Source organism: Pteropus vampyrus, unplaced genomic scaffold, assembly GCF_000151845.1.
Source record: "Pteropus vampyrus isolate Shadow unplaced genomic scaffold, Pvam_2.0 Scaffold19, whole genome shotgun sequence".
In the NCBI taxonomy this organism is placed as follows: domain Eukaryota; kingdom Metazoa; phylum Chordata; class Mammalia; order Chiroptera; family Pteropodidae; genus Pteropus; species Pteropus vampyrus.
Genome location: NW_011888800.1, coordinates 7,437,220 through 7,450,683, shown reverse-complemented (window position 1 = coordinate 7,450,683; position 13,464 = coordinate 7,437,220). Strand labels below are relative to the sequence as shown.

Below are 13,464 nucleotides of genomic sequence, written 5' to 3'. Positions count from 1 at the left end.
ATTCTTTAACCTCCTAGAGAATTTTCTGTCTTCAGAGTCAGCCCTAGAAGTTGGAGCAGGAAGCAGGATTTTGATGCCTTTCCAGAAAGAAAGAGGAAGGCCTAAATGGAATAATCCATGTGCCTTAAATGATTATAAACAAAACAGTTTATCCCTGACTTTAGTAAATACATGCAGGCCTGGCTCTTCACAAATCTGACAAATTATAATTAAAGAATAAGTCCAAAAAGGTTAGAGATAACTTTTTTTATAAAAGTGACAATACTATTGTTTAAAAAAAGCTTTATCTGTCCTTTATATATAGCAATGAGAAGTTATTCTGGATGTTGAAATTATGAATGACTTGTTTTCTTTGTTATGCTTCTCTACATTACTTGTGTAAAAAATCTTTTCAGAAAGCACATGTACTTCAGAAAGTAACAAAAAATATTTTATTTACCAAATTATATGTCTAACCACTATGCTGTATACCTGAAACTAATATAAAATAGAAAAATTTTTAAAAAGAAATGAATTATCTTAGATTTAACAAATTAATGATGACTTCATGAGAAAATATTTTACATCCTATTATTGCTAAAAGTTTACTATAGTTTTCAATAACATTTGTGTATAACTGCTTTAATAAAATGAGTATGCAGATTTTAAAATTTAAACATTTTGATTTAATTATGAGATGCGCAAGTTTAAATTGAAGACTTTTATCTTTATTGTTTTTCTCTATTTACAAAAATAATACAGACTCATTGTAAAAAATTCCAAAATTACAGAAATATAGAAATGTAGAGAGTGAATGTCTACCATAATTTACTATCCCTCTCTGAGGTAACCAGTATTAACAATAGTTTGGTATTTATAGCCCCACATTTTTTTCTATGCATATACTAACATGTATGATTTAACAAAAATATACACAATCATGAACATAAAAAACTGTTATACAGTTTATTTTTTGTCACTTAATATATCTTGCATACTCTTTAATATCAGTACATATGGATTGACCTCATTCTTTTTAGCAAGAACAAGGTACTTCATTTTATAAATGTACACCAATCCCCTATTGATGGCTACTTGGATGACTTCACAGATTTCACTATTATAAATAACACCAAAAAAAATCAGTTATATATACTTTTCTGTGGCATGACTGTTTGCAGAGATTAAGATCCTTGAATTATAACTGGAAGATCAAAAGATATGAATATACACATTTTTCTCTAATGAACACTACCAAATTGTCCTTTTAAGAAGTTTCTACCAATAGTGTAAGGGCATGAGTGCACTTATTTCCCCACATCTTCACATATATTTTAAGTAAAACTTATTTAAGTATATTAATTTACTCTCATCATAATATTAGAAGCTTAAAACAATGGGTTATAAAATTAACGTATTTTCACTCTGCTTTAAATGTTTAGTCTGAAAAGAAGCTCTAGGACTAATTCACTTCCCAAATTATTTCTCAATAGAAATGAATTAGCCTCAAAAGAAGTAAAAAGTTATTTCTATTCCTAGAGAAGCTATTGCTATTAAAAAGCATGCTCATCACTCCAGTGATTTCTAATTAGACACAGTAAATTAGGATCCACCATCCCATCCCTGGTTCACTGGTTTGATTTTTTTAATTCCCAAAACTTATATCCATAGCCCCGAAATAAATTACACAATAGTTAGTATCAAAAAGAATATTTGCTAAGCCTTCCTTTTGGTAATTAAAGTATTGTTGATAGAAGCTAGAATACTGGCAAGAAAAAGGTACTGAAGATAGGTCACAATAAAAAGCTGCAGGGAAGATGATTAAATGTTGGAACAGAGGAGGCTGAACATGCAAAAAAGGACTTCTCACTAACTGAAACTTGAAGAAATAAAATCTTGCCAAGTACAAATTAGAAGAAATTACTGGGTATTCTAGAAATCTATGGACTGAGTATTTTAGAAATCTATGGATTCTGAAATAATATTAGCAACCCCTTAAAAACTGTAAACTTATTTAAACCTTACAATGTGCTTTCACACTCATGAAATCTCATGTAATCCTCACAACAGCCCTGGAAAAAAGCCATTAGTATTCCAATTTTACAAATGAGAAGTGAGAGAGCTGTCCCCCTACCCTCTACCCTATCCCAACACACACATGCCTGGATACTCAAAGTATGGCCCAAGGAAGAGCAGCATGGACATCACTTGAGAAATTTGTAGAAATGCAGAGTCCTGGGATGGAGCTGAATCTGAATCTGAGTCTCCAAGACCACTGTCTCTCTCCTCCACCCACTAATCTGTCTGCACATTAACTCTTAGAAGCCCTGTCCACTAGCCAGCTCTGGGTTTGCTATGATGTCAAGTCTGCGGTGGGGCCTCACAAGAGAGACCAAAGCAGCCTGGGGAAGGAAGGATATCATAAGGAGGAAGGACAAGTTTAGAAAAGTCAGCAGCAAGTTATAATATCATATGAAACAGTGTGCAAAGATACTGTTTTCCTAAAAAGAAGCTGACCAATGAGTGTCAGGGCAATGTTAGTAGGCTTGTAGGCAACCTGTTGCATGTTTAATCCTTATAAGCAAGCTGCTTACTTTTCTCCAAGACAGCAACTAAGAGGTGGCAAGGGTCAGGGTTTCTGAGCATGCTCTGAGCTCCTCCCCCATCATCACAAACTGTCTGTGGGCTGCCCTCAACCCAATCCACCTGGCTTGGGGCTTCCTCTCTTCCGGACTAGCTGGGCCAGCTACAGGAACATGTGCATTAAGATTCCATGCTTTTGTACCCATATATTATCATGTTGCCTATCTGATGAAAGAAATCAAAATACAGGTATCCCCCACTTTTTCAAAGTTTCTTCTATACCACTTCAATTTTACAAAAGACCTACATTAGTACCTGTTTTCATTAACTGGAAGAAATCCTAAGAGGACTTTCACTTTTACAAAGAAAAATAGGTAAAAAGTGAAAATAGCATTCAGTATTTGTTTTGCAGTGAGCTGTTATAAAGGCAGCATACACCCTGAGTAGTGAGAGTGGCACTGCTTTTACTATATGTTAGTGTTATTTAGAGTTTTATGTGTTATTTGGTATGACCTGGTAGGCTATTTTTCGGATCTGTGAATATTCGAAAAATTTTCCATATAAATCACTGGTAATCGCTTCTTTGCTTTATGCCATTCTGGCTTGCAAAAGGTTTCATAGGAACGCTCTACTTTCAGGTAGTGAGGGGAACCCATAATACAAATTTGAGATCAGGTAAGGAGGTAAGGCACTTGCTCAAGGAACTTAGCAACCCTGAAGCCCACCCAGCCAAACAGAGTCAGTTGGGCAAATGACCTCAATTTTGTTCATATTCATGTTCACTGAACCCCAACTGTTACTGACATCAGATCCAGTTTTTTTTCCCCGGAGAAAATAGGCATTTTAACTCAGCAACTCTTCACAGCGTCAAAGACAAAGTCTGGCGTGGGTAGGGACAGCTACAGAGATAAAGAAGTAAAAAGGGAGAAATCTGGGGCAGGCAGCACTAGCAAGCAGTCAGGGGTGTGAGTTACACAAATGACTGCTAAGAGCAAAACAGTTGAAAACCCATGATACTCACACACAAATACAGCCAAACGATCTGCTGGTCTCCACATCCCCACCTCGCCCCAGCCCCAAGAGAGAAACAGTAACCGCTTGTGGCTTATGGTCATCTGGAACCATGCAGCTGCACCCTGTCAACCTGAAATTCACATACCTAATGGTACCACGGGGAGAGAAATAGAGATACCAATTCAGGAAATCTGGAGTTGTGGGTGGGAAGACTAGCAAGGATGTAGGACAAGGGTTACTGAATGATGGCTCTAAAACAACTGTCTGTGAAATTCATTAAATTAACTTTTATGGAGAATGTTGGGAGAAAAGTATATTTTTTAAAGTATGGCCTTTTTCTGAGCTGAATGCAGGATGTGCCTTTTGTCTATAGCAATACTGGACATATTTCTGTACTCAGTGCATGTTTTGCACATAAAACTTCCTGAGAGAACAGAATAAAAATTAAGTGTGGGCTTTGTAGTTAAGACCGCAGAGGTTTGAATCCCAGCTCAGCCACCTACTGGCTATGTAACCATCAGCTACTCACCTAATCTCTCTTAACTTCGGTTTCCTTGTCTACAGAACAAGGATAGTAATAAATCAAGGATAGTAATATTTATAGTAGAGTGGTATAAAACTTGAATGAGATAACATATGTAAAATATTTAACACAGTATCTAGCAAAACTCAATGAATGTTAGTCATTATTACCACTACAAATATTATTATTTCTAGCATTATTGGGAAAGTAAGATAAGGACAGGAAGCACTAACGACAAAGGTTGGAAGCGGGTAGGTAGTTCCAGTAAGCATATTGCCTGAAAATGTTGATTGGCACAAATCTATAATGGATGGGAAAAGAAGAAACTTGAAAAACACAAGGACGAATAGTTAATAGATAATAGTTAATAGTTAATAGATCAAGTCCTTGGGTATTTTCATTTTTAAAAATAAAATCATTTTAATTACATAAGATGTCATCCTCACCCACCTTGACAATACCATTAGCATTACATCCTTCAGAAACTACCAAACCTTGGCAGTATTCTATTTGGGTAGTGTTTACATGGGCAATCCTTTTATAATTATTTGCAATTCAATATTATATTGTTACATTTCATAAACTTTTCTATGTCTTTATATTTCATAATTTATTTTGAAGTTTTGCTGTTCTAAGTGCCAGCACCTTTAATGGGGTCAGCGAAACTTATGGGGAAATGACCAGAAGTGCCACTAAAAGAACACAGATCTCAAAGACTGATAAGAAGTATGAAAGGAAGTTAGAAATTGTAGTAAGCTTGGCATGAATGAGAAGCAATGTTCAAATCCAGCAGAACCTATGAAACTCCCTTCTCAGGATCTCTCCAAAAGAGGATTTGACAAAGTGAAAGAAAAATCAGCCATGTAGTTTCACAAAGGGTTGTTCCAAGTTCTTCAAGTAAATTTAAATCTCAACTATGAGTAACGGGGCAGGGACGGGAAAACATCTTTAGCCAGTTTTAGGGGGAGAGATAGGTATATAAAATTAAATTTCTAGTCTTTTTTTAAAAAGATTATTTTACAGGCTAGAGAAGCAACAACAAAAAAAAGCATTACAAATATTCTCTGTGATAAAATGAGAGAAGGTGGAATTTACTCCTAAAAGTCTAAGAGGAAATATCCATACTGTGAACTCATTCTTCTATAAGCATCTTCAAAATCAGAGGAAAATGCTGTAGCTAATTAAGAAGCACTGTGCACTTGCTGATATAACTACTGGGAGGAAGGAAACCAAGACTTGGAAAATCTGAACACTCGAAAATACCAACCCTAAAGATCCACACTGTCCAGAGTCTGTCATTCTCACTTTATTTCTTGCTCTCCCCACAACATTTTTTTTTAATTTTAAGAGGTAACAGAAGTTAAAAGTAAAACCCACATTATGGATTTGATTCAGTAAACTTCCAAGCAGGTGGGCAGTTCTCATTCCACACCTCTACTGAGAGCTATTGTAAAGGAAGCTGACAGAAAACCTGGCCTTGTCCTACACTAAACAATGGAGCCCAGAGGACAGGCTTAACTTGTAGCAATGGGAATATGATGTATAATATAACAAATCCTACTGAGAACACTAGTTTTTTTTTTTTTTTTCTTACCAACACTGCAGTCAGGACATGAAGTAAAAACAACAGATACTCTGAGAACTACAGACAGACCATGTTCAGAGAAGCTTAGTTGAATAAACATCATCCCAAATTTCAAGTCCTACACTGTTTTCCAAACAAAGGGACGATGATAACAGTCATAAACCTAACTTTAGACTTGGGGGTGACAGAAAGGTTACAGAGGTCAGGCTGAAGTGTCTCTTCTATCAATGTTTCCTTTAGTCGAGAAATGAAAACACACAGATGACAAATGGATGAGAGAAATGAAGTCAGAGAAATACCAATGGCCTCAAAGACATTCAGAATACTGGCAGGAAATAATAGTGACTCAAATTGATCCAACAGGGGAAACTTGCCCTAAACTGCAAGCTGAGAGAGGGAAAAGAAATTTGGAAAGCAGCAATACTGTTAGACTCTGAAATGAGTTATGCCAAGTAAATGAGGGAAGGATTGCAAGATAACTTAGAGCCTGAAGAGGATGGGGTATTTTAGACAGCAAAGGAAGAGGTGTTGAGCTGGGGAGAGAAGACTCCTCTCTCCAGTGAGAATCACTTTGAAGGCTGAGGGTAGCTGCAGGTACCAGAAGAAGAAATGAAATGGAGATCAAAGAAGCAAAAGCAGGACAAACACATCACACTTTTCATTGTACACCACTTGTTCTGAGGATATTAAGACACTTCACAAGCCTTAACTGAAGAATACATCAGAGACAGAAAACTCAACAAGAACCTACCCAAGTTCACTCACAAAGGCCAATAAAGGCCAAGACTGCTGGCCACAGGAGCCTCTACTCTTGGTCACCTATTCTAGGTGGGAAGCCCAGGGAGTATATATTAAACACTAAAAACTCTTGGTTCCTACGAGTCCCAGTGGAAGTGGGTAGTGGAATGGTGACATAAAAAACAGTCCAGGATGCAGAGATATTATCATAAAGTTTCCTACTCCTGCCCACAGAGGAAATTCCTGCTGATCTGTATTAGTAAGGCAATGATCAGCTCCTCATATCTGACTGTATAATAGAGCATTTCTCTCAGTTCTATCTGACATTGCAGTTTATAGAACAATCAATCTAGAAGACACAGTGGAGATAAAAACTATTCAAGGAAAAATACCTAGGAATGAATTTAACCAAGGAGGTAGAAGACCTGTACTCAGAAAACTGTAAGCACTGAAGAAATTAAAAAAGATACAAATAAATGGAAAGATATACCTCACTTGTGGGTAGGAAGAATTAACAATGTTGAAATATCCATACTACCCAAAGCAAACTACAGATTCAATGCAATCCCTGTGAAAATACTGATGGCATTTTTCACAGAACCAGAACAAATAATCCTAAAATTTATATGGAACCACAAAAGACCCCAAATAGCCAAAGCAATTTTGAGAAAGAAGAACAAAGTCGGATGTATCACACTATCTGACATCAAACTATACTACAAGGCTATAGTTATCAAAACAGCATGGTATTGGCACAAAACAGACGCACAGATCAATGGAGCAGAATAGAGAGCCCAGAAATAAACTCACGCCTACATAGTCAATTAATCTATGACAAAAGAAGCAAGAATATACAATGGGGTAAAGAAAGTCTATTCAATAAATGGTGCTAGGAAAACTGGACAGACACATGCAAAAAGACGAAATTGGATCACTTCCTTATACCATATAAAGAATAAACTCAAAATGGATTAAAGACTTAAATGTAAGACCCAAAACCATAAAAATCCTAGAAGAAAACACAGGCAGTAAATTCTCTGACATTGCTTTTATTAATATTATTTTAGCTATGTCTCCTCGGGCAAAGGAAACAAAAGAAAAAATAAACAAATGGGACTACATCAAACTAAAGTTTTGCACAGTGAAGTAAACCATCAACAAAACTGGAGGAAGATATTTGCCAACAATATATCTGATAAGGGGTTAATATCCAAAACATATAAACAATACATACAACACAAAAAATAATAATAATAATCTGATTAAAAAATGGGCAGAGGTTCCTGAATACACATTTCTCCAAAGAGGACATACAGATGGCCAATAGACACATGAAGAAAAGATGCTCAAGGCCACTAATCATCAGGGAAATGCAAATTAAAACTACAAGGAAATATCACCTCGTACCTGTGAGATTGCTATCATCAATAAATCAACAAACAACAAGTGTTGGTGAGGATGTGGAGAAAAAGGAACCCTCGTGCATTGTTTGCGAGATTGTAAACTGGTGCAGTCACTATGGAAAAGAGTATGGAGGTTCCTCAAAAAATTAAAAATAGAACTATCATATGACCCAGCAATTCCACTTCTGGGTATTTATCAGAAGAAATTCAAAACACTAATTTGAAAGGACATATGCACCCATATTTCATTGAAGTACTTTTACAATAGCCAAGATATGGAAGCAACCTAAGCGTTCATCGATAGGTTGGATAATGATGTGGTACATATATGCAAATGGTATTATTCGGCCATAAAAAAAAGAAATCTTGCCATTTGTAACAACATGGATGGATCCAGAGGGTATTTTGCTAAGTGAAATAAGTCGCACAGAGAAAGACAAATACCATATGATTTCACTTATATGTAGAATCTAAAAAACAAAATAAATGAACAAACGAAGCGAAACAAACTCATAGAGAACAAATTGATGACGCCAGCTGGGAGAGGAGTTGGGGGATGGGTGAAAAAGGTGAAGAGATAAAGATAATAGAAATTGCCAATTATAAAAACAGTCACAGGGATGTAAAGTGCAGCATAGGGAATACAGTCAATAATATGTAATAACTATGTATGGTGTCAGATAGGCATTAGACTTATCAAGGTGATCACTTCATAAGTTATATAAATATCTAATCACTATGTTGTATACCTGAAATTAACATAATATTGTATGTCAACTGTAATTGAAATTAAAAAAAATTTTTTTTAACTACTCAAAGAGAAGATTACACTTATTGGGCTAGCTTTATATATTCTCAAGAAGCCTCAATGAGGACTTAGGTATGAAGCCAACAGATTTCAGAGTCCTAGCACTTAAACCAGGGGTTCGTCATGGAGCAGTGGGCTTTTGGTAGAACTTAATATATAGACAACTACCAGACTCTACCTGCAAAGCTTCTGATTCCATATAGCTAGGATGAGGCCAAGGAATGTGTATTTTTTAAATGATGTACATATTCTGATGTTCTGATGTCTTACTGCCCTCCTGACTCTTCCCCCAGGTGAGAGCCAACAACCTTGAGCCAATGATCCATAAATATTTTTAAAATGAATAAGTTTCTCCACTACCAAATAGGTGGATTAAAGAATCTCAATACTAATACCTGAGCTCAAACACTGAGCAAAAAGTTGAAATTAGATTATTGCCAGTTTTTTCTCCTCCATGAAACTCATCTACACAAACTCTTCTTAGAGCCACATGTTAAAAGGCTCAAAGTACCACTACACCATCAAGCAGGAGAAAAAAATGGGGAATATGAGAGAGAGAAAAGGGGAGAGGGGGCAGAACATGAGAATTAATTAGACTTGTATTCATAAAAACTGAGAACTAGAAGAAAGCTGCAAGTCACCTTGCCATTATTTCCAGAGGGATAATATAAACCCAAATTGGATTAAGAGCTATTAGGGAAGAAGATTTCAAAAACTCCTTCACTTAACTTTTTCAAAACCTAACAACCCTTCAGCACAGGGAATCCTTTTTTATCCCTAATTTAAATCTTGCCTGCTCGGCTTCAGTCCACTTCTGTCCTTTGTTAAGAGAGAAAAACAACCTAGCTCTTTCAGAAACTTTCAGAAACTTTAAGAAAAAAGGGGGAGGATTAGCTACCAAGAGCACATGCATTTGCTTCTTAAGGAAAACATAGCCTCAACTGAGATGAAAGGTTGAACTGACATTTGTACAGGATTTGAAGTTGAAGAGTGTTTACAACTGACAACTTTGAGAGTTTTAGTTCATCAAGACTCAGATCTGCCATAAAATATCAAATTACTTTTTTCCAATGCTATTACACTACAGAGACTTCCTTCCCTTAGAAAAAGTTTTAAAAAATCCCAGCTCTCATCTACTCTAATAACTTAAAATTCCCATCTCTACTGGCTCTCACTTCAGCTTTTAACTGTATTTTAACCATATTTTTAAGTAGGCCTCACTTGAATTAAAAAGCCTTTAATGAGCACTACTTTCTGCATATACATACTTCCCCCTCTCTCTTATGCCCTTCACACCTATCTAGGCTGCATCTCTACTTCTTTTTCAACAGTTTACTGTTTTTAATTTTGATTTATCTTCTAAAGAGGTCACAAACTCTTCCTGATTATTTTTTATTCTTTTGGAATTCCCAGTTTATCCCTACTACATTTGACATCTTTAAATTGTTCTCATTTATTCAATTAGTATTTACTGCATACCTTATACTGTACTAAACAGTGTGGTGTAAAAAACATGACCCCTGACTTTATGAAATGAAGACACACACAAAAGAACAATTAGGGACTGGTTCCAAGGTAGTGGGCTGGTCAGAGAAGGCCCTGTGGCTCCAGTAAATATAGAGTGGGATCTAAAAATAAGTGGAGAATTTGGTAAAAAGGCTACTTTACATAGAAGGAACAGTGTGATTCAAAGCAGCAGGCCATGTGAGGTAAGAGCTGCATAAAAAAGCCCTCTGTCATTTCCTTCTTTGTCCCCCACCCCAAAAAGACATAGGTATTTTGGTCTTCAAATTTTATTTCAGAGTTAGTTATCCATGAATCACAAGCTCTCTCTGAATACCCACAGCCACCACACATTAGAGCAGCTGACAAAGCCTTACACACCAAGTCCTGTGCGGGTTACCAGAAGGTAGGCTTTTAGAATCACCTTAGGTATAGTCTTTCGTAAGGAGTGTGGCAAGTCAGGCAGCTGTAGAGTTCTAGGCACACAAAGACAAATACAACTTTTGGGTGCTAAAGATATGTATCAGTACTCTTGTTCTGTCAGACTATTCAAGGGTCATTCAACTTCAGCTAAGTATTTCCTTCATTCACAGCTCTAGGACAAACAAAGCCATTTAAAGAGTCTGAAGCACTGAATCCATATTTTAAAGGAAATTTAATGGTGGTACCGGGGATGCCTTTTTCACTGTTTTCCTGGAGAGCTTCTCTTCCCCTCTTGCCTCAGGACTCACAGTTCAAGCAGCCCTTCTGTGAAGTCTTTCCTAATTCCCCTAAGCTGACTTAGGTTCCCTCCCCTGTGCTGCCATTAACACCTGTTGCACACTTCTAGGACAGCACTTACCACATCATGTTGTAATTATTTGTCTGTAAGTCTAACTAGCCACAAGCTCTTTGAGGACAAAAATAATGTTTTATTCATCATTGATTCCACACATAATAGGCACACAATAAACATCTGTTGAATGCATTAATGATGAATGATATGGGAAGATTTAAAGAATGGTAACCATACCTTCTGAACCACAGACCAAAATTACAGTAAGTATTAACACTAAAGACTAAATTCCCATCATACATTTATACTACCTATACCACTCTTTGTCAGAAAAAGAAGCCAAAGATATGAGAAGATTGCTCTAATAGTGCCGGTCGCTGCCAAGTTACCAGTCGAGAATACGAGTGCTTGAAGTACTAAGAATGACCCAATACAAAAGGAAGAGTCATATCTAAGAACATTTATAAATTTCAGGCTCATTCCCCTGCCTCTGGAAAACATGAAAAATTATTAATGAATAAGAATCCTTGGAAAAGTCACTATCTCCACTGTCATGGAATCTTGTGGCCAATTTTGACTTAATATGACCTCTGATGAAATATATAGGAAAGCCATTCACCTTATGATCAAATCCGAGTAAGGTTCTACAAAGGGATAGGGATCTGAACTAAGTCCTCCCGTAATCCTGCCATGTTGTACATTAGCACTCTAAGTCATTTCTCATCTCTAAAGTGATACAGGCGAGGCAATAAAATGCTGCTGTCTCAAACGCCTCTCCCTGTGGCAATCCTGTACCACACAAGGCTACTGTGTTTACAAGCTGCTAATAAGACAGAAAAGTCTAATCCAATCCTGTGGGAACAAAGTCCTGGATTCCCTCAGGGATTAAATAAATTTAGTCTACTTTTGTATTCCCGAAGTTGTGGGGCTCAACAAAGTTAAAGAAAACATAAAGAGGAACACCCAGACAACTAAGGAGATAAAAAGGGACTTGGCTTCTGGGGAACTTCTGCAGCAGCAAGGTGGAATGTGGCTCTTGGCATACAGTGAATGAGATAAGCAATGTTCAAGGGCAAAGAAGGAAAACTGTTTTGCTGTCAAGTATTTCACTCCTTGCATGTTATCATTCCTAAGAAGCCAAGAAGCTCCAGTTAAATTAATCTAGGTTTCTTGAAGAGACCAATAAATTTGTTTTGACCCCAAGCAAGAGCATTTGCCAAGCCAGTACCTCAGACTAGGTCTTACATAACCTAGCTGTGACACTACCACTTGCAGCTACATTAGTCACAGCTTAGCCCTTCATAAGATATGTGGTCCCATTACCCTCTTTCAAGAAGAGAAATTGAGTCATAGCATATCAACTGGCTTCCTCAAACACAGACTTAGTTTGTACTGAGGCCACAACTGAACCTGGGTCGCCTTTCTCCTATTCCTCTTTTCAAAAATGAATCTCAGCATGTCCACCCCGCTGATCTTTTTTCCTTTAACCTAAAACGTCACTGCTTTCTAGAGAGGCAGAGATGCGCACACCTGATCCTTTAGAACCAACAGGAGCTTCCAGTTCTTTTCTTTCCCAAGAGGAAGGAGAAAGAGGAACATGGAGCAGAGGAGGGGAGGGTTGGAAAGGGGTGGTTCTCAATATCAGGACTCACCTTGGAGCTGAGGTCCTCTCGCCGGTTTCCTGCCTTACTCCTGCGTAGTTTGATGGATGGAGATCGCAGCAGGTTCTTGATCCGGCTGGTAATGGTTGACCCTTCAACAGCCATCATGATGAAGAGTCCTGGGACAGTTCTGGCCCTATCTTGGGACTTGTTTCAACAGCAGCACTGCCCTTCCACTCCACAGAGTCTTCCAGTATGCCTTCTCACTGACCTGAGATGGCAGAAGCCACCTTACCTTCTGCAGCTCTTATCTTTAGGTATTCCCCTTTCCCCTCTTATCCTCCGCTGTCAAGCCCTGCACTATTCCTTACAATGTCTGAAGGACAGACCCGTGAAAAGGGGGGTAAAAAAACTCTGAGCTGTGAAAAAATGCCAGGCCCATGACTGCCAGATGCGTTTAAACTGGAGAGATGGATGGACCCCTAGTAGGGCTAGTGGCTGGCTGGTCTGGTCCCCGTTAATTCCCAACTGTTCTCATGGCAACTGCTGTGCCCAAGGAAGGCGGCCACCGGGGAGCTCCTGGGGGGGAGGGGGGTGCTGAGCACCTGTGCCGGGGGCTGCAAGGACACTCAGTGTGCTGTGGCCCGGCAACCCGTTCTGCCACGGGAGTCTCCCTCCCCCACCCCTGAACCTCTGGAGCTCGCTCTTGGCACTCCACAGGGACCCTGGGCCTTTCTCTTCCACCTCTCTCAGAAGCCCCTGCTACTCGCCAGCGCCCCCGTTCGGACCCAGCCTCACCAGCCCTGGGGCCCGGGGGCCGCGCCGCTCACAGCGCCCTCAGGCATCTCGCTCCACTATTTCAGCTCCACGGCCGCGACGGCAGCAGCAGCTATGGTGGCACGAGCGGCTCAAAACGCGAACTACTGCCTGGGCCAAGTTACGGGCTGGGTAG

General features: G+C 38.4%; 1 protein-coding gene across 1 annotated transcript in view; it reads right to left on the bottom strand.

Moving 5' to 3' along the window:
• MAPKBP1 (mitogen-activated protein kinase binding protein 1) overlaps nt 1-13,464 on the bottom strand; it is a 50,528-nt gene extending 37,064 nt beyond the window's left edge. Inside the window, exons 1-2 of the mRNA XM_011354963.2 lie at nt 13,311-13,464; nt 12,564-12,783 (exon numbers count right to left, since the gene is read on the bottom strand). Coding sequence (XP_011353265.1) covers nt 12,564-12,680 — 117 coding nt within the window. The 5' untranslated portion in view covers nt 12,681-12,783; nt 13,311-13,464. The remainder of the gene's footprint in view (nt 1-12,563; nt 12,784-13,310) is intronic.